Source organism: Gopherus evgoodei, chromosome 2 (genome assembly GCF_007399415.2).
Source record: "Gopherus evgoodei ecotype Sinaloan lineage chromosome 2, rGopEvg1_v1.p, whole genome shotgun sequence".
In the NCBI taxonomy this organism is placed as follows: domain Eukaryota; kingdom Metazoa; phylum Chordata; order Testudines; family Testudinidae; genus Gopherus; species Gopherus evgoodei.
This window is the reverse complement of record NC_044323.1, coordinates 172036451-172057373: the sequence shown is the minus strand read 5'-3', so window position 1 is coordinate 172057373 and position 20923 is coordinate 172036451. Positions and strand designations below refer to the sequence as shown.

General features: G+C 39.1%; 2 protein-coding genes across 2 annotated transcripts in view; one reads left to right on the top strand and one right to left on the bottom strand.

Annotated features, from left to right (window-relative positions):
• The window catches only part of MYLK4 (myosin light chain kinase family member 4), a 131474-nt gene extending 128394 nt beyond the window's left edge, over positions 1-3080 (bottom strand). The window contains exon 1 of the mRNA XM_030552291.1: positions 3007-3080. Coding sequence (XP_030408151.1) covers positions 3007-3062 — 56 coding nt within the window. The 5' untranslated portion in view covers positions 3063-3080. The remainder of the gene's footprint in view (positions 1-3006) is intronic.
• Positions 1-20218, top strand: part of WRNIP1 (WRN helicase interacting protein 1) — a 31742-nt gene extending 11524 nt beyond the window's left edge. Inside the window, exons 2-7 of the mRNA XM_030552292.1 lie at positions 1651-1842; positions 3069-3313; positions 11501-11730; positions 18148-18303; positions 19012-19091; positions 19416-20218. Coding sequence (XP_030408152.1) covers positions 1651-1842; positions 3069-3313; positions 11501-11730; positions 18148-18303; positions 19012-19091; positions 19416-19691 — 1179 coding nt within the window. The 3' untranslated portion in view covers positions 19692-20218. The remainder of the gene's footprint in view (positions 1-1650; positions 1843-3068; positions 3314-11500; positions 11731-18147; positions 18304-19011; positions 19092-19415) is intronic.
• Positions 20219-20923: the final 705 nt, after the last annotated feature.

The window sequence follows — 20923 nt, the reverse complement described above, 5'->3', positions numbered from 1 at the left end:
TTAATACTTCTCCCCTCGTCTTCCTCCTCTTTTAGTGAACAACTCAATGAGATTGAGGGGGAGAGGTGTGGACTCTGTATGTGAGATAACTGGTTTGGTTTCAGAAGATCAGGCACACTGAAATTAAACCTCATCTAAAGAAAATGGGGAAGGCACCTTCCATCAACACACAATGACTAGAGCAAGCAGGAGATACCTTATTGCTCCAATAAGGATGTATTCTCCCCTTTAGTCACCCCTCTCCTATTTGGGGACAGTCAGACTTAGAGCCACCTTGGGGTCCGGAAGAGGAGCCATTTAAAGGAGAAGAGTGCTGTTACTGAAGGAACCCCAAACAGGTTCCTGCTAGCATTATGGGTCGCTCTTAGACTAGTAGATGACTCTGTTTCCACATCTTTCCCTGCAAGAGGATCAGGTTCAGTGCACCTGCTGCACCAATTTTGATCCTTGGAATATATCTTCAAGACAATCTTTGGCTTGCTAGCACTTGTCCCCCATATCATTAGTTCCAGAACACAGAGCTGCCTGCTCTGCTTGGGACACACCAATATACCTGCCTTTACTTAGGAAGCTAAGGTGGTTCTGGAAGAAAAAAAAAAATTCTGAAACGTGCACATTCAGTTTAGTGTGTCTGCCTATCAAGTGGAATTAAAAAGACAAGGTGAAGTGAGATAATACCTTTTATTGGACCAACTTCTTTTGGTGAAAGAGAGACGTTTTTGAGCTTCACAGAACTTTTCTTCAGGTCCTGAAGTTGGTCCAATAAAAGATATTACTGCACCCATCTTGTCTATTTAGTGTCCTGGGACCAACACGGCTGCAACAACACTGCAGACTATAAAGTAGCATTGCAGGCTGCTCCCATACTAAAATGAACGCAATTTAAATCCCTATAAATAAATACAGCTATGAAGGAGTGGTTGGTATAAAGAAGGTCATGGAGAGGAAAACAAGAAAACCATCCTTTAAAACAAGTTAAAAGTTTGTTTGCATTGTAGTTTATCCAGGCCAGGTCTGGTTGCCTAGGAAATCCTATTTAGAGTGTAAAGAGTCAGGTTTTTTTTTTTTTTAGTATGATTATAATTTCTCTTTATTAAAATGCTGAGGCTATATGGAGAACTACTTTTTGCTGAATATTTATTCATTGTTTCATTTTCTTTGCAACAAGAACAGCAAATGCTGTGATTCGATTTTTAAAAATATTGTCTAATTTCATGTAGCTTTTTTAAGCATCTCAATATCCTCAGCTGTTGTGCTGTATGGTAACTTACAGCAATATCCCCAATGAAGAGCAGCATATCTCCTGTCCTCTGTAGCAACAGCACATTTGGAGGAAGGGGCTTCCTTTTTCTTCAGTGGGCGAAAAAAACAGCTGTCACAAAAGCTGTGCTAAATTAGGGCACTGGCCCTTTCTATATTGATACCAAGTAGATACTTAACATGCAACTCTGGAAAATGGAGCTGGCAGACATCTCTAGCAGAATGTTTTCACATCTTCCTGATGCTAGAACAACATGAACTTCCTGTTCTTTAGGGTGTCGACACTCTGCCTAGGTTAACATGCTGCTCTATTCTTGGCTTCTTTCCTTTAGGCAAATACTTTCTGTGTCCAAAATGATTTTAAAAAGCTAGTTCTTTTCTCTGTTTCAGACTACCCTAGCACATATCATAGCCAGCAACAGCAGGAAGAATGGTACAAGATTTGTGACTTTATCAGCAACAAGTGCCAAGACAAATGATGTCCGAGATGTTATCAAGCAAGCAGAGAATGAAAAAAGACTCCTCAAGAGGAAGACCATCCTCTTTATTGATGAGATTCATCGTTTCAATAAATCTCAGCAGGTACTGCTCCACCTGAATGTCAGGAACAAAGTTTCTGTCAACATATTACTTGCTTAAAATGTGTGTACCTTGGTGCTGAACAATAAATGTTTTTTCTACCTTTATATTTTAAGTCACTGCTTCATATATTCAGCAACTTTAGTGTAGAAGTTAAAAATTAAATTAGGTTTCTAATTTAAGAATCTCAGTTGTGTATTGTGTGCCTTTCAGGAACTTCAGTTCAAAATCAAATCAACTTTTGTAGAAGTTTTACATGCATTGTCACATCCGACTTTTTTGTTTTTGCCTGAAATTTTACTACTTTGTAGCTGTATTACAACTTCACTTCTTCTGTGTATCTGCCTATTAAGAAGAGCCTTCATTTCAGTGATAACATTATTCAGTTTTTAATTAAAAGCACGTCACTAGGAAGCCTGCAGACATTCCTTGTTTGTTTTTTGTTTGTACATACCCACTCTTCTCTATTGAGAAAATAAAGTGAACCAAGACATAAAATGTGTTTATGAATAGTACCTCACCACAGTCAATATGAATTTGTCCTCCTTAAGCATCATTTCCTTTATTCATATTCCTTAAAACTTTAATACCACAGCTTCAAAACTTCAGATGCCCTTAGGAAAAAGTTCTACAAAAATTGGTAGGCATCAAACCAATAGGATTTGACAGAAAAGGAATATGGCTATATAGAAATTTCTTAAAACTGATAGGTTAGCTGTTTCTAGTAAACTTTTTCTATAGTTTTTTTGAACTATTCTATTGAATTTAATAGAGAATTATTATCCGTTCCATAGAATTCTAAACTTGGTTCAAAAAACTGTAGAAAGTATCCTGGTTGGTTGTTAAATTCTATAAGACTTTTCCATAAGGGCAGCTTTTCATCGTATCTGCTGTCTGCCTAACGATAAAACAGAATCACAGTACTAAACAGTAATGACTTGCATTTTTCTAATGCCGTTCTTTTCAGTATCTCAGTTCATTCTTGGAGAAAGGACAAGTTATTAAGGTGAAATAACCATCATGCACGTGGGTTTGAATGGAATGAATTCATTTAGGCAACTAGCTGATGAGCTCTCTTGTCAGTGAGCTCATAAGGCATATCAACTGGAAGCCTGGAGAATAACAAGCCATGAAAAATGTACTTTAAAATGCCTAATAACTACTCACTTGGGATGGTTCAGGTTGTCGTTGATTAAGATCAATTTTTTCTGTTTCCCTCCCATGTTCAGGACACTTTCCTTCCTCACGTTGAGTGTGGGACTGTGACGCTGATCGGGGCAACCACTGAAAACCCTTCCTTCCAGGTCAATTCTGCTCTTCTGAGTCGATGTCGAGTTATTGTTCTCAAGAAGCTCTCTGTTGAGGCGATGGAAACGATTCTGATGCGGGCTATCAAGTCCTTGGGGGTCCGGGTTTTAGGCCAAGATGAGCAACACACTAGTTCTGCGAATGGCAGCAACAGCAAGAGCTCTGAGTAAGTACTCTACGAACTGCCATGTGTTAACACACACAACCTGAGGAATCTATTGACAGGCTGCCAGAGAGCTGGGGGTGGGAAAGGAAATCTTAACCACTCCTAATAGTAAAGAAAAGAAAGTAGCAACACATGTTGGATGCTAGCGGGGGAAAAAGAATACAAAGCATTAGTTACCGGTGGATCAAAAAAAAAATCCTACTTTCTGAGTTAATACAGAGTTTTATACTTGGATTTGTCGCCTCTGATTCACCCACAGGATATGTAAATCTGTTCTGCAGCTGAGGATTTGCTTTGGAAGCCTGTAACTGGGTCCTGTCATACCCTCATGCAGTACTTCTCGTTGTTGGTTGTAAAAGCATCATATTACTGTGAAGTGGTAGATAGGGCATCACATGTAACTTATTTTGAGCCCACCAGCCAAAGAGCTCCTATATTTTGCATAACTTGTTTGAATGAGTTGGAGAGGGAACCTTTGTGAACCTGTACAGCAAATGAAGTTGCTATATGCCACACACGACTTTATCTCTTCACTGTGTGAAGTGAATAAAATATTAATAACTAGTTCCTGTTTCCTTCCTCTAATTGTCCAAATCAATAATGTTAAATTAAAGCCGTGCTAAAAGTTTGGTATCGTACCTGAGAAACTAAAATCACAATTTCTTCTGAAGTTACAATGGGGATTACAAGTATTTCTGAGTGAGCTTGAGGGTAGAGAGGAGTGCAATGTCAAACATCCACTTTAATAAAATTTTCTTGGAAAATAAACTGTCTGTTGTGCTCCCTCTTCCCCACACTGATTTGCAGTCATCATTTTAAAATGGGCAACTAATGAATTCAAAATAGTGTATAGCTCTGTTTAAATTTCATGTTTGTTTCGTTTGTTTCCATACTAGTGCTTAACTGTGTTCTAATTAAGAACTTTGTGTGTGCTGTTGTATTACATGAGCAATGTGGATTCCTATATTTTACAGTTTAGGGCAACGAATGAGGGAATTCTGTTACATTATTTAGGGCACCATTCCTGACGTTGCTTTTATATATTACACAGGGATGTGAATTGTAGCCTGGAGGAGGGAGGGCTGCATGTCAACTTTAATGTAACAGCACAGCTGTGTTTGCGACTACACCCTGACTGGGTTTTGGAGGCTTTGTATATGGGATTAAAGTACAGGGCATAGTTTCAGTTGCATTTGGTGAGGGTTTAGGTTTCATTTGACTCCATATCTGTAACTGTCCACTAGCTCTGGATGAATTAAGCAGCACAAAGAGACAGATTTCTTTTGACTAGCATAGTTTCAGGAATTTGTCCATGAGGGACAGTGTCCCCAACCAGTGACAAAAATGGGGACCCAGCTTTTTAAAAATAAGGATAAAACTCCAGTTTTAAAAATTTCTTTTCTTTAATTCTTTCCTGGCGCTTCCTGCTTGTCTGTCTGACAAATGGTGCTCTTATTGGTCAAAAAAATATCCTTTTATATACATCTTGTCTCATACCTTTAGTTTGTCTTTTGTTTGCTTTTCTGCTGTCATCCTAATTCTCTTCTCACTGCATGTTCCCTCTTTCCCCCCACTCTAGCCACTTTCATCTCATCCCTGCTTGCCATTCTTCTCCATCATCAATCCCATCATCCCAAAATACAGCTAGCTGTAAATTCATCATGCTGCACTGGGAGATAAGCGCACAAGTTTGGATACAGTCCCAAGGCCTAAAAAGTTTTCTGTGGTGTTTCATTTTCATATAAAATGAAGTTTTTCCCTGAAACTGAGGGATGAAGGGGATATATAGATTGGGAAATTCTGCCTTAAAGTGGTACATGCCCCCTGTTCAGTGATGTGACGGAGTAGTTAGGGTGCGCAAAAGATGTATAAATTAAAGGGTCATCTTCTTAGTGTATACACAATGTGCCTCAGGTAGCACATGACCAGGCTTCATTACCAAATTTGGTCCACTGGTTGGATCATTAGCTTTCCCAGCAGGTACTGATGGGGAGTGCGAGATGAATGCGTAACATCATATGTTGGATTTCCTCTTGCCCTTTAGCTCTGGGGTTCTCAATCTTTTTCTTCCTGAGGCCCCTCCCAACATGCTATCAAAACTCCACAGCCCAGCTGTGCCACAACTGTTTTTCTGCATGTAAAAGCCAGGACCGGCATTAAGGGGTAGCAAGCAGGGCAATTGCCCAGGGCCCCATACCACAGAGGAGACCACAAAGCTAAGTTGCTCAGGATTTGGCTTCAGCCCAGGTGGTGGGGTTTGGGGCCCCTGGTTGCAGTCCTGCACCGGAGGGCTTTGGCTTTCTGCCCTGGGCCCTAGCGAGTCTAACACTGGCTATGCTTGGCAGACCCCCTGAAACCTGTCTGCAGCCCCCCAGGAGGTCCTGGACCCTTGGTTGAGAACCACTGCTCTAGCTGAAGGTCCTCTGTCTTCAGGAGATGGGCTGCCTCCTGCTGCAGCAATGGAAGTGCCCTCTGAAGCTCCTTGAAGGATGTCCCAGTAAGATTCCCTTCAAATCCCACCACCACAGAACTGTATCTCTTTAATACAAATTTTAAAATGCACTTTGGGCCATAAATGACCCTTGAGAAATAAAATTGTTGTGATATAGATGAGAGTGGTAATTAAAGCTTAGGAACATCTTTTCATTCTCCTGCTACCATTGGATAGAATATTTAGTATTGGTTAGGAGCCCAGGTCCTAGTGCAGAACTTGTTCTTCTGGTCCAGAGGTAAGAGTTCTACCAACTGATCTATATTGTTACCCCCCGTTTTGATTATGAGCATGTGCATGCAAAGATACAGGATGTTGTATTTGGTGACAAGGGAGGTTGATGATGGGACAACTCTAGGTTAAAGCACAAAGCTGGGGATTAGTCATAAAAAAGCATAAGCAAAAGATTTCAGTATTCAGGATGATTCTCTCCTGAAGTCACTTTCTTATGTGTAGTGGGCACATATGGCCCAACGTTTTCAAATTTGGGTGCATGAAGTTACACTACTAAATTTATGTTCTGACTCCTATATGTAAAATGATTTTCAAATATAAAAAAGCAGCTACCGATTGACTTCTGTAGGCATTGGAGTACTGAGGACCTAGCAAAACGAAGCTTCTTACATGTGGGTGCTTAAATATGGATTCAGAGGCCTGACTACAGCCATCCAAGTTTGAAACCTTGGCAATAGTGTGCAACCTCTGGCATTTTAGGGACCCCTTCTGTAACTACAACTAAGTGGATTGTCCACCTAATTTTTATTTCCTTATTTTTGTCAATTATTAAGTTAGATTCCTAATGTTATTTTAACAACATTTGAATTTAGTTATTAAAGTTCTGCAGCATAATGTCTATGTGTTACACTTGGGCCAGACTCACCGTAGCCAAGTTGCCCCTGCTTATTCCAGCTGTGAACATAGATACTAAGATGAAAAAGTCGCAAATTCTATGGTCCTAATTCTGTGCTCAAAGAATCTACTCCAGGTAAAGCACTCTCTTGTAAGTTTGCATCATGTTATCAACCACTGTAAACCTAAGCCAGGAGGAAAAAGGAAGAGAGACAAAAATGTGAGGGGGAGAAGTAAGAAAAAAATCCGTACAAAAGATTAGACATGTTTCTGAAATGTAAAGAGAGGCTACCAATACTTTCGTTTGTTGGGGGGGGGGTCTTACTAATATACAATATGACACTAAAATGTATTCATTCCTGCCTTGTTCTACATACAGTGATACATTGCACTTATACAATGTAACATTAATGTCAGGAAATCAAATTACTTTACAAATATTAATTTTTTTAACCCTCCCAACTTTGTCTGTTTAGAAAAACATGTATAAACACACACAGAAAAGTCACATAGCAAGGTAGTGTCCGAGTCAAGCAAAATGTAGGAGTCCATATTTCTAGTCCCCTGCTCTAGCAACCACTAGATGCCGTGCAATTCAGTCTAGTAATTAGTGCATTGTAATTAATGGAATATTGTTCCACTTATTCGGTTTATCTTAATCCTCTTGATTAAAATCTCCTTTTTGGTCTCAAGCCTTTTAGAAAGTTGTTCCTTTCTTATCACAATATTCTCTCCAACTTTCCTGCAGACATTGTAGCTGAGATGAATAGCCAAATTCAGAAGTGATCTTGTAAGGTGGTGGAAGGCTACGTATTGTATCATCAGTTATCTGTTTTGTTTTGTTTTTATGAAGAACTAATTTATTTATTTGAAAATTGTGCTTCAAAATTGATGTTATATGGCTCTGCTGAGAAGGGAGTCTACGCTAGTGTAACTTGCTGTGGGACTGTAAGGTTTGAGGGTATACATTAAAGAAATGAGAGGCTACTTTATATTGCACCCTGCTGTTTGTTGTATTTCCAGCCCTTCCACAAGTAGGTTACGCTCACTTAGACTCCCTTGCACTCATTTATAGCATTTTGCACATCACCTCAGAATTTGGCCTGATGATGACAATTTTTTAGGATAGTTCATACTGGGATTCAGATGGATTCCGTAGTGGAGACAAGCTAGCGAGATATTTACTCTTTAAAAAACTACCTAGCTGTGGTTTTCCTTCACCTTAGTTAGTATACCAGCTTGTTGTCAGTAAGTGATAGTTCCTGGGGTGCCCCTGTTTGTTTGTTTATATTTTTGTCTCCAAGTATCGCAAGTTACAAGGTACAAACATTAAGACTTGGCATCCAGTATGTTCCCTGTTAAATACTAGACAGTCCATTTGTAAGATGAGCATGAATCTGTTGAGAGGTCAGAGTAGTATTCAACAACTTGCAATCGTTAAGGCATGTAGGGTAAGGGGCAAGTCTGTAAAAACACAGAGAATGGATTTGAGCTTCTGAGCATAGGATGGCAGGTCAGGGTAAAAAAGGTGAAATAGTTTGGTTTTGGAAACCAGTGTTGACATAATTAAACACAACTTTGTAATCAGGATCTTGCCTGCTAAAGCAAAATTAGCAAACACACTATGTATGAAACTCTTAATCTGGAGTCTCTGGATCACAGCTACAAATTGTACTGAAATAGTCATTCTTAAGGGAAGAAATGCAGTATTTGAATGAATTAGTGTAAGTATCAGTTTCCTCTGATGAAGGGATATTCTCTTCTGCTGAAGTATTTGGGAGGGATGGGGAGGAATCCCAACCTTATTTAAAACCACTGACTGCACTGTATTGTAAGCATGACTGTTTCATGCATGACAGTTTCTCCACACATTTTTGTTTTAATCTCATGTTCAATATGCAATAATTTTTTTAAAATGTGCCTAGTGAAATCATATTTTTCAGTCTTTTATCTTGTCTCCCTTTTCAAGCAGATTTTTTATTTACATCCTCCTCTATGCTCTCAATGCCCTATTGTGGAGTCCTATTATTGCCTGCCTAAAATACCGTCACCTGAAAACGAAGAGAGCAATGTCACTGTGATACTTCTGGCATTAATCAAGGTGCTTTCCCTATTCCCGTGGTGGATTTTAGCATAATAAATAGTAAGCTTTTGGGGAGAGAGCCTGCTGTCTCAATCATGTTACATATTATTGACTTTTAATAAACAATAATGGAGCTGATAAGAATTTGTTATATAATACAGTCTACATTTTCTACCATTCAGTACTGAACCTTTTTTATTTAAAATGGCTATATTGTGCCATGTTTGGTGTAATGTTGCTTTCATGAAAATAAGACTACTACTTCTACACCATCCATAGATCTCAAAGCACTTTATCAAGAAGGGTAAGGATTATTGTCCTTGTCATTACAATAGAGGGGGATATATAAACACCTTATCAGTACAACTGAGAGGCTGAGGTCATACAATGAGTCAACAGCAGAGCCAAGAATAGAACTCAAATGTATTATTATTTAACAATTAAATTGCAATAGGGCTGGTAGCCCTCAACAACTTTGGGGCCTATCCAGAGATAGTAAGTGATAATCCCTGCCCCTAAGAGCTCTCTTGACTCCCAGTCTGATGCCCTTGCCACTGGATGTGGGTTCAGTTTCAGCCTATATTCTGAACGCAAGAAGCCTGAAATGCCTCATGCCTTTTTTTAATCAGGCAAATGCCTGGTCTCTGTCAGAACTATTCTATGAATCCTCCTCTCTAATCTTCTCCACTGGGAAATCCAAAGTATTTTGTTTTTTAAACATATAGCATGTTGTTTGCTCTTGCTCTCCGTTGACATAGGCACTTGTAGTATAAGTGCTTTTGCTGCCTGCTGTGCTTTAAAAATAACCTTTTATTCAGCTACAACTGATTAGTACCTACTGGTTTGTTTCAAAACGTAACAAAACCCAGTGGCCAGCTTTAGCTCTGAAGGATGAATCCTGATACCTTGATACTTAAAGAGACTGATGATGATGTATTGTTGCAATGAGATGTACTGTACAGTGCTTCCTTCATTCCACAGCTCCCCTCACCTGCCCAAAATGTTATTGAGATAACTACTTTTTCCAGTGTGGCAGATGTGCATTTCCTGCACACCGTGGGGCATGGCTCTCTGGGGCTTCCTGTGCACCATTAGAGGAGAGAATGTGGGGATGGTGTGGACACAAGAATATGCAGATCCATAGGCCATTTCCAATCCTTCAAATCCACCACATAAAGGAGATGGGGCACGTAAGCTACAGACTACACCACTGAGGCATTAGCAACACCTGTTTAATGTTCTATATTTGAGTCCCTCAGATGAAAGTACTAAGGTGTGGAGGGGAGTGACAGCTGAGGGCGTGCGTATTATGTTATCTTTTTCTTAGCAAAAATGGCCCTCTGGTTTGGGAGTGTGCAGTAAGCATTTAGTTTGAGAGGAATAAAAACTGGATATATATATCTGGTGTTGACATTCAGGTCTGCTTCTGACTAGGCTAAAATGAGAGGGAGTTACTGCTGCCCTTGTACCTGTAATTTCAGAGCCCTTGCAGCTGTTGCCCGCTCGGCTAAGATATTTATCATAACCCTATAAAGACCCAGGTCAAATAATAAAGATTAGCAGATCAGTATGTCTGGAAACACTGGCACTGGTAGCTGGCCTCGTCATGCATCATTTCTGATAATAGTAGTAAATCTTTCAGTGAATGAAGTGCAGAGCTGTGGGTGAATCCTAAATTATTTGGTGTGTCAGGGCATTCAGTGTGGAATCGCCGCTCTCTCCTGTCTCCGTGCATTAATCCCCAGTTGATGAATCTATTGATTTTTTTTTTTCAGTCAAGTACTGGAAATGGCACAGTTAGTCATTGTTCATGCTGCACTTTTAACTACAGTACCTTTTGCTATGTATTGGATAGGACACTTGATTGAAAGTCAGGAGGAGAACTGGGCTCTTATTTTCAGTTTGCCATTGATCTGCTGTGTGACCTGGGGCAAGTCACTTTACATTATGCTTCTCTTTTTCCTCCAACCCTCGGTCTGTCTTTCTGTTTATATTGTGTGTTCTTTAATGTCTCTTTCTGTGCGTTTGTACGGAGCTAGTACAATTACTATAATACAAATTATCGTCATAATAATGACTTCTTTATTCTTTAGTTTTATCTGCACACTCATGAAGATTTGGCTCCAAGACAAATTGCCTGTTATCTATTTTCTGTGGTCTAAGACTTTTATACACTTTCAAGTGAACTTTAAATACCACTTTTTAACTTTAAAAAAGTGATCTGGTGTCAATTCTCTTGTTTACAGTAGCTTCAAAGGTCATATTGATTGCATAATGCCTCATTAGTCTATAATGTGCGGTTGGATAATTTCATGCTAAAAGTACTACATTTTTGTGCATAAGAATAGTTCTGAAGTGCCTTCCATCCAAGGTGTTTTATTAAATATTGATTGAGTGAAGTCCGCAACACTCCCAGGACAGACAGGATGAGCTTTAAAATCACCTAATCTACCATTAAATAAACTTCCTTGTCCAATCTGATCTTGCAAAAACAAGGAAGTTCAGGTATGGTTGAAATCTTCCATTCCAGCTTTTCCACATGCCCTTGTGCTTAAGCATTATAACACACATGGTACATAGGTCACATACTGTTCTCAGAGCCCCTGCAATACTTCAGCACAATGGCATGAATTAAAGGATAGCTCTTTAAACCCAGATACTTCTCTGTGAATGCTGTTTAAAAAAAAAAACACACGTAACATAGTGAGTAATTTCCAATGAAAAGAATGTAATATGAAAACAACGTGGGGTAATTCTGTTGCAGGTCCCCTGTGTACATAGAGGAAAAAGCTGTAAGCACCCTAGCTTACCTTTGTGATGGTGATGCAAGAACTGGACTGAATGGACTCCAGTTGGCTGTTCAAGCCAGATTAACTGCAGGGAAAACCTCTCATCAGGCTAGCGCACAAGGTTGCTCTGTGGATGGAGTTCTTATAACAGAAGACCATGTGAAGGAAGGACTACAGCGATCCCATATCCTGTATGACCGAGCAGGTGAGCGGTTACCCTGAAGGTAGTGCTATGCAGCAAGGACTGATGATATAAAATTATATCTTATGAATTATTTGTTTTTCCCAGCTGTCACTGATTTACAAACTAGTCTTGAATTGTGGTTCTACTCTGAAAAAAGGTCTGATATCTCTCCCCCCACCCCCAAAAAAATAAGATATTGTGGGGTTTCTTATTTCTCTTAATGACTAGATCAAATGTGCTCAGTTTCCAACTTTAGTCTAACTGCCAGCCCTACAAACTTGCCCTGAGAACTGAGAGTCAAGCTGGGCTCTTTCCATTTCAGGTGTGGGCCAAATTCAGAATGAGGTTCACCTAGACTTATGTTGGCATAAACTTAGGCCCCATGATGTGGAAAATTTGCCAGAGGGTGAAAGCTAAGTGACTAAAACTCCATCTGGAGCCTAGAGGAAGCAATTGAAGTCCATTATGTATTTTGTTGCAAAGTGGTAATAGCAGTTTGGTCAGAGTTGACGGGATGCGTGGATTTTTCTGGTAGGCATCCAAAAATGCTGTTTCAAATAAACAATATCATGTGCTTCATTAAAATGTTGCTGGGAAATTGAGGGAGCAAGTTGCACATCTTTGTCACAGAGCACACATCCCATTTCAAATAATTTTTTAAGACTTAGCCTAACATTTATTAACCTCAGTCACATGACCTACAGTAGCATGCTGGTCTCACAGAAGAGAGCACCACACAGGGGCACTGTAACAATTCGTATAGTGGGTTTGCAGAGTGCCTTTGAACCAAACTGTAAACCCTGTACTTAATGGAAACCACTTACAGCCAGCACTCCTAGCTCCAGCACCTATCGCAGCACAGGGAAATAGTTCACTGCTCATGTCTGATGTGGATGCTTGCAGACTGTCGATCTGGCAGAGGCTGCCAGCTGTGAAACACCAGTGCTCTGAGTCCCAGCCTGATCCCAGAATGCTGGTTTCTGAAGGCTAGCAAGAGTTAGGAGTCTTTCCAGTGCCAATGAGAGACACTTTCCTTTCCGCTAATTCTAGGTCTCATCTCAGTCCTGGAGAAGCATTGTATCATGATGATGTGTAAGGCCTGGAATGGAATGGCTGGAACGGCAGAGCAGAAGGTGCTTGTAGTACAGCGCAGGGCACCACCCCAGGGCCGTCAGTGCTTCTACTTGCACACCTTTCAGTAAAGAAGAAGCCAGGCCTGCCTCTCACCTGGACTGTTTGTCTGGGTCAGAAGGAACCTGCTGTCTTTACCTAAAGAATCTCTGTGGAAGTATGGGTGGAGGGTGGCTGGCAAGAGAATGGGAGACAAGAGGAGTGGAACAGCAGAGAGCTTTGTCTGTGCACACGAGCAGTCAGCAAGGAACAAAGTTAAAGGGGACAATAAAATAAATTCCAGATGTCCCTGGGAACTGTTAAATATAATTGATTTGCTTTTAGCTAAAAATATTTCCTGATATTGTATGTGTTACCCGAATATGTTGCTTTGGTTAGTACACTTCAACCTTATGACCTGATTTTTTTTTTTTTTTTTAATAATTTTATATGTAGCCTTTTTTAATAGAACAGTTAAATATTCACTCGGATGCAGTAGTAACTGTGTTAAAATACTGCCCTTAACATACCCAAGTTATCTTCTTTTACAGGACTGCTAAATGTCTAAATCTTTAGAGCAGTGGTTCTCTACCTTTTTCATATCAGGATCTCCTGGAACCTCCCTCCCCTCTGCTGGGATCCCTCTCTCATTTAGTATTATAGAAAGGGCAGAATGGTTGTGTTCTTCAGGTTGAGAAATAGGCTTTAGAGCAGTATAGTACCTCTTTCGCACTATATGCCAGTCAATATTCATCATATTTATTTCATGTAAGATAATTATTCTGAAGGATGGAAAATTAAATGTTTTATGAAAGATATAACTAATATCTTACATGGAATCCAGAAATAAATTTGTGACTGTAGTGATGTACATTGTCATTTTTTTTTAGGCAACATTAGTTGACATTGGCCTGCCTAAAGGTGATTTTAAAAAATCTAAAATAGTTATGTTGTTGCTGTTATGTATTTGGTTGGTAGGTGTTTGAGATAGAAGGACTTTTTTAAATTAAATGTTTATTTTGTGGGGGAGATGGAATGCTTCAGTGGCATTTTTATTAGGTCTGAAAAGTGTTTCAGTGCTCATATTTGCAACAAAATGCAGTTTGAAAATCTGAATGGTTAACTTTATTTTTGGAGTTGCTTTATAAGGTAATGAATTTTGTAGTTTGCTAATGTCAGGCCATCTACGTATAACTGCATGTAAGGATTCCTAATTTGGTACCAGCTCTTGCTAAATTCGTGACTTGGCGACATTGTATGTCTCAAATGCTGGCTATTTGTACCTTTTTATGCCATAGATGTGGAAATTAGAGATTGAGTATTAATGATTAGATGAGTTTCTTTATACTTAACAATTTATATGCTAGTGTTTTGGAAATATGTGAATGACCCTGCATCTTAGCTTCTAAAAATTATGCCAAGAAAAGTTTGGAAAATGGATTGACTTAATTTCCAGTAGATCAAATGTGATGAATTATCTGTAATTACACTTACCAAAATTTGTAATGAGAGATTTGGCGGGGGGAGGGGGGCGTTAACTTTGTATAGTGCTTTTAAGGTTTCTGTTACAAAGAGAAACTGTAGTCTAAGAAAATAATCTTTGGGTAAAGGACACCCAGCCAGCAACTGATTTAATTGGGGGGAGCGTGGAGGGGGAGACAAAAGACAAGTGGTAGACAGCAAAAATAAAAAAAGCATTGGATAGAGATAGAAAGGAGAGGAAATTGTGGCATTAAAGAGACAAATGCCAAATTTCACTTTCTGGGATTCACGAGTGTATTATATACCTTTCCTCATCCTTTATCAATTTGCTCTCTTTATTTCCCAGTTCTCTGAAATGCTCCACCCATCTTTTGAGGTGCCGAGTGCCCTCAGCTTCCACTCCTCTGTCTGTCTAGTTAGACTGTATCCAGCCATAGTCTATGTCTCTCTGAAGCCACTAGTTCAAATATAATCATATTGGGTCAGCTGCTTGTCCTTGAGGTAAATACACTGGGTTCCATGCAGTTTACCTGTTTGAGTTTATCAGATATTGCCTTTGAAAGAGTAACACACAGAGCAAACAATTTTTAAGAGCCCATAATGCATTCTGTAAGAGTCAAGGTTTGCCTTCCTATATCCTCCTACAACATTTCCCTTCTCTCTACCCTGTGAAGCCTCATGTATGCTGCTTAACCATTGCCCTCTATGCTAGAGGTCTCTGCAGTTCAGTGATGCTTTAGGTATACAGTATGTAAAGTGCTTCTAGACAGCAGGAGCTCTATACATACAAAATTTCTTACAATATGCTCTAACCAGGACATGCTGAATCAAGATTGCCCTTCTAGTAGAATATGTTCCGAGAAATGTATTTAGCCAGACAATAGTGAACGGTAACTGTTGTTGCTTAATCATGATCGTAATAGCATCAACTCTGTGTAATAACTGTGCATTTAGCTAATCCAAGTGGTTAAGTGGCATTTAATCAGATATTAAGTAAATATGAAATTGAGAGTTCTTGTCAGTTTATGCAAGTGTGGCCAAATAAATATCGAGGTGTATTTTCCTACATACTTCCACCAAGCACTAACCAGATGCCTAGGGAGCAAGCCACTCTCAACCCAAAGTGTAGAAATCCTTCACCTCATAGGGATGCTGCTCTCTGTGTGTGCACACCAGCGAAGATTGAGTTGTACAGTGTAGCATCTGGATAAAGGAAGTGTTCTTGCCAAACTCAGCCACCAATTGAATGCTGCAGCATTTGCAGTGTATCAGTAGATCTGAGGGGAACAAGTGATTCTGGTCATCTTGTAGTTTTTTGTTTTTTTTTTAATCTTGATTTTTTTTTCAGTATAATTTAAGGGTATGTAATGGTTGATACAACACTCACTCTTGAACAGTGTCTATATTGTAGTATTGGTTATTTGTGTTACCATAGTGCCTAGGAGCTTCAGTCATGGAGCAGGACCCTATTGTGCTTGGCACTGTACAAACCAATGTCAAAAAGGAGATCCCTGTCTCTAAGAGCTTACAATCTAAGTATGGGACAAGAGACAGATGGGGAAGCACAAGAAAACAGTGCCACAATATTGATATTTATGTTACCGAATGAATTGATACAACACTGCCTTTCAGTTACAAGTTTGTATACTCCCCCATCACTTTTTATGTTTTATTTCCTATTTCTGATTGTATTAGTGTTGATTTAATTGAAAACAACAATGATAAATAATCACTGTGGTGTTTCTAGTTATTTCTATAGTCATCATTGTTTTGCTTTATTGAGTCTTTGGCCTCTGAGTTTGTTTAGCCTAGCTACTGGGAATATCTTATCTGGAAACCCTTTCAACTTATTAAAAAAAAAGTCTTCCTTCTTCATGAAGTAGCAAAGAGCCCATACATTAGTTATATGCAGGCTGAGGGTTATGTACTGGCTTTTCATGCTTGCTTTCTCATAAGTCCCAGGCAGAAGACCTCTTCTTTTCAGTTCTATTGTGTGGTCTCCCTTTTACTGTGTACTTGCTATCCCTTATCCACAGGCTGGCTACATTCTTCTCTGGCTGAAAAGGGCAGAATATGGGTGCGACAGTGACTATTGCTTGTTTTATCTGTACAGTGCCTAGCACAGTGAGACACTGACCTGGTTGAGGTCTCTAGCTGTGATTGTAATGTAAATGTAAAATAGTAATGTGGCCTTTTCCATGCCTGCTACCAGCAAGACTTAAAGTAATCTGCTGTGAAATACATACCTTGTTGTGTTTCAGGGCTTACATACATGTGTGGGTTCTCCCCATCTGGTGTTGTATTACAAAGTGAACTCCCGTCTAGCAGCCTAAACAGCACAAGAAAGCACTTTCATTAGAAAGAGATGGGCAAGTGTGTCATCTTTACTTTTAAGAGACCAAGAGACGCCTTTTCCGAGAGCATGATGCGAGTTCAGCTGCTCGGGTTTATTGCTACCAGCTGAAGTTGAAAGCTTGAGTGCTGTGACGGAGCACAGATATCCTGCGTATGCTGGCATGATAATGACTGCATACCAGTGGACTCTGTGTGGAATACTATCAAAAATAGCTGTCTGCAGGCTTGTATGTTCCAGAAGATCACACTTGTGAGCCTAAAATCTAGATAGAGTAACAATATGATATTTACAATAACCATATGGGAGTTGGGCACAGGTCTTGCTCCCATGATAGTCTGCAAGTGTTTTCCTTTGTACTCAAACTAATGTGCACAGCTTTTATTACAGAACACCTATGAATGCTAAGAATATGGCCCTGTGGTTGTGAATGTTTTGGGGTAGAGGAGGACGAGAAATGTTTCCCTTTCTTAAGTTCCCCCTTTTATTCTTAGTTATATCCACTTTTGCTTTGCTCCAAAATTCCTTTTTCTCAGTTGTCTGAAGAAGTTAGTTAGCTAATCTCTATATATTAAACTACTTTGGCATTTCAGTCCTTCTAGCCCCATATGTAATTGCTTTCTTCCCTCCTGAGCTCCCATCCATTTGTCAGTGTCTGTCTGGTAAAGAAAGTGCCTGTAACTGAATCCAGTATTTCGGGATGCGGTTGCACCAGCGCTGTAGAGAAGAACTGTTTCCTCCAGACTTTGTAATATGACATCTCTATGTATTCATTGCAAATTCACATCTGATTTACTGTCTTCTGTCATCTGTAGATCTCTTTCAGTATTGCATCTTTCCAGGTTTCTCTCTGTCTGAATGGGACAAAATTGACATAGGAGTGAAATACTTTTCCTTAATTTTTGCTGTATGTCATCAGAGATATTGTTCAATTTATGGGAATATATTTGCTAGGCTCCTTTTCTCTTTGTTAGATCAGTAGTACAGTGTTTGTTTTTTGTCCAGTCTTCTGTCACCTCCCCAGTTTCCCATGAATACTCAAAAGTGGTAGCACAGTAAGCTTGTTGACGAATTCTTTACTCAGTAATACTCACCAATCGACTGGAATATTTTTCCTTTTTCTTTCTTCTCATCATTAGCTATTCTTATAGGGCTTGCCTGATTCCCAATTGCCCTAAAATTTTATTTAATTTCTCTTGTTGAAGACAGATTTTAAAGGAGAACTTCCATAACAATTTTGTTTTTCAGTGTATAAAGAAAAGGTAAAAACTTTGAATAAGCCCTGTTGCGTATCGGACACACCTTACACGCAAAGATTTAGGGCATTGGATCTGGAATTTTGGCCCATATCTAGTTATCTAGTTAAAAAAAAAATCCTTAAAATATATTTACCATTGAAAGCACAACTGATAAACAAATAGATGTTTTGTTGGTTTATTCAGTTAAATTTCTGTACATAACATTTCTCGCCATTTTTCCCTGTCTCTAAATAGGTGAAGAGCATTACAACTGTATTTCTGCACTTCATAAATCTATGCGAGGCTCAGATGAAAATGCTTCCCTTTACTGGCTTGCCCGAATGCTCGAAGGTGGTGAGGATCCCCTGTATGTGGCAAGAAGGCTGGTGAGATTTGCAAGCGAAGATATAGGTGGGCATCACAATAATAGTACTGGAACATTTTAAAAATTTAATATCTAGAAATTCTTCAGTTTGCATCAGTTACTTTTGGAAAAATCTGTTTGTTTAAAAAGACAACAAATCAAAGCCTGTTGCCATAACTAGAGTTCAGGGCTAAACTTTTTCTTTTGCAACAACTGATGATATCATTGACACTTCAGATTAAGTGGATGACTGCATTCAGCATTCCACTTTGGGTGTTAATGATTTGATCAACTGTTACAGGAAAAATACAGATCCCTGAATTCAGGTTTCAGTAGAGAATCAAAACATTTTATTTGATTTAACTAAAAATGTATTTTCATTTGAACTTAAATTATCCAGAGGGTGTTAGGGACACCCATATTTTCTGGTAATTGGGGAAACTAACTCTATAGATCACCCTGACTTCAAAGCCTGCTAGCTGTTTTCCTAGTTGTAAACACCCTGCTGGCTTATCCACAGCTGACTGATTCAGCAAAACTTCTTTTATAATACTTTAGTGAAGCTGTGATGGTTGCAGTCTTGGGGAAACCATCTACATATATTATCTAAAATGACCTATTATCTGAAAAAGCCACCTCAAAATATGCCTGCATACCTTTGTTTCAGTAGCAGAGGTATGACTCTGTAGTGTAGATGAAGAACGACAGTACTTTCCTGGTTTTAATTTACCGACCTATGATCCTTCTTGTTGTAGGACTGGCAGATCCTTTGGCATTAACACAAGCAGTTGCTGCATACCAAGGCTGTCATTTTATTGGAATGCCAGAATGTGAGGTAAGGCTGTCACAAAATTGTTTGTACGCGTATACACATATTTTTAACTAGTTTTATTTTGTCTTGTCACTCTTGGTTTCTTTGTATAATATTTACAATTTTGTATTCTAAGTTAACTATTCTTTTGCTTCTTAATTAGCCAAAAGCAAGAGGAGGTGGTGGTGCTGGTGGTGTTATTAAACATTATTAGTGCAATAGCAGCTACAGGCCAGACATGACCCCTTGTGCTACATGCTGTACAAACAACAAACTGAATGATGGTCTTTGTTCCAAAGAGATTACAATCTAAAAGTCACGTAATATTGTTTTCCCTCTGTTTTGCAGGTCATACTAGCCCAATGTGTAGTCTACTTTGCTAGAGCACCCAAGTCTATTGAGGTGTACAGTGCATACAGTAATGTCAAAGCATGTTTGAGAAACCACCAGGGACCACTTCCACCTGTTCCACTGCACTTGAGAAATGCCCCAACCAGGCTCATGAAGGACTTGGGCTATGGTAAAGATTATAAATATAACCCCATGTACCAGGAACCTGTAGAGCAAGAATATCTGCCTGAAGAGCTGAAAGGAGTGGACTTTTTTAAGGGACAAAAAATGTAATAGTCTTACTGTGCCTTTATTAAAAAAAAAAAAAAATTTTTTTTGCAGTTGAGTTGAAAATCTCTTCTCACTTCAGACATATGCCTGCTGGCATGACATGATGAACCTATTGGGCCCATGGTGACACTGTTGTCCTTCTGTTTTGTAAACATTTTGGAGGGTATTTTAAAAACAATCTACAGTTGTACAAATTAGGAAACCAAAGGTGGCTTTTATTAACTTAGTAACATTTTGTGGTTGAAGCAACATGGCTTTTGCCCTTTAAGGAAAATAAATGTAATACTGAGGAGAACAGACTGAAACTGTCAGAACACCGCAATGAAGGAATATTATATATATTTTAAAAGCCACCTTAATTTACTTCCTATTTTAAGGATACTATTTAAAAAAAACTGAAATTGCACAGAATAAAATATAAAAGCCTATAGTAAAACAAAATGTAATTACAATGTAATATTCATTATACTGTGTTTTAAACTGTTTTTGATATGACAAGATGTCATAAATTAATAAAACTCTTCCAAAATTATTGTAAGTTATTTATGTGTATGTGTGTTAAACATTTTTATGGTAGAGAGGGGGTTCTTAGCATTATTGTGGTGTATTTATTTCTAATAACCAGCTTCCATATCGAATTCCAATCATTTGCTGGTAGACTAATTCAGGTTTAAAGTAGCATGACCATATCACATTGAAAAATAACATTTTATGTGTAGCTCTCTTTATTTTGTTTTTAATAATCTGATGCCTTCTTTAAATATAGCTTTTTGAGAAGTAAGACCCTATAATACTAAATTATCTGCTAAATACTTCCAGTTTTGCTCAAGAGTTTCCATTAGCTTTGAGTCAAGACAGTTGGGAGGCACAGATTTGACATGTCTCGTGATAGGACTGGAATGGCAACTGTCTGTCTTGAAAGAGAATGGTTTAGCTATCAAAGCAGTTCAATTTCTGTGTGCGCTCTTTAGCTGCTCACAATCAGGGCCGGCTTTAGGCCTATTCCACCAATTCCCCTGAATCAGGCCCCGCGCCTAAGAGGGCCCCGCACCCAGTGAGAATCCCTTCCCTGGCTAGAGGCGCCTTTTTAATTTTTACTCATCTGGCGGTGCTTCGGGTCTTCAGTGGCACTTTGGTGGCAGGTCCTTCAGTGCCGCTGAAGACCTGGAGCGAGTGAAGGCCCCACCGCTGAAGTGCTGCTGACCGCCCGATGAGTACAAGCCCCATGTGTGTTT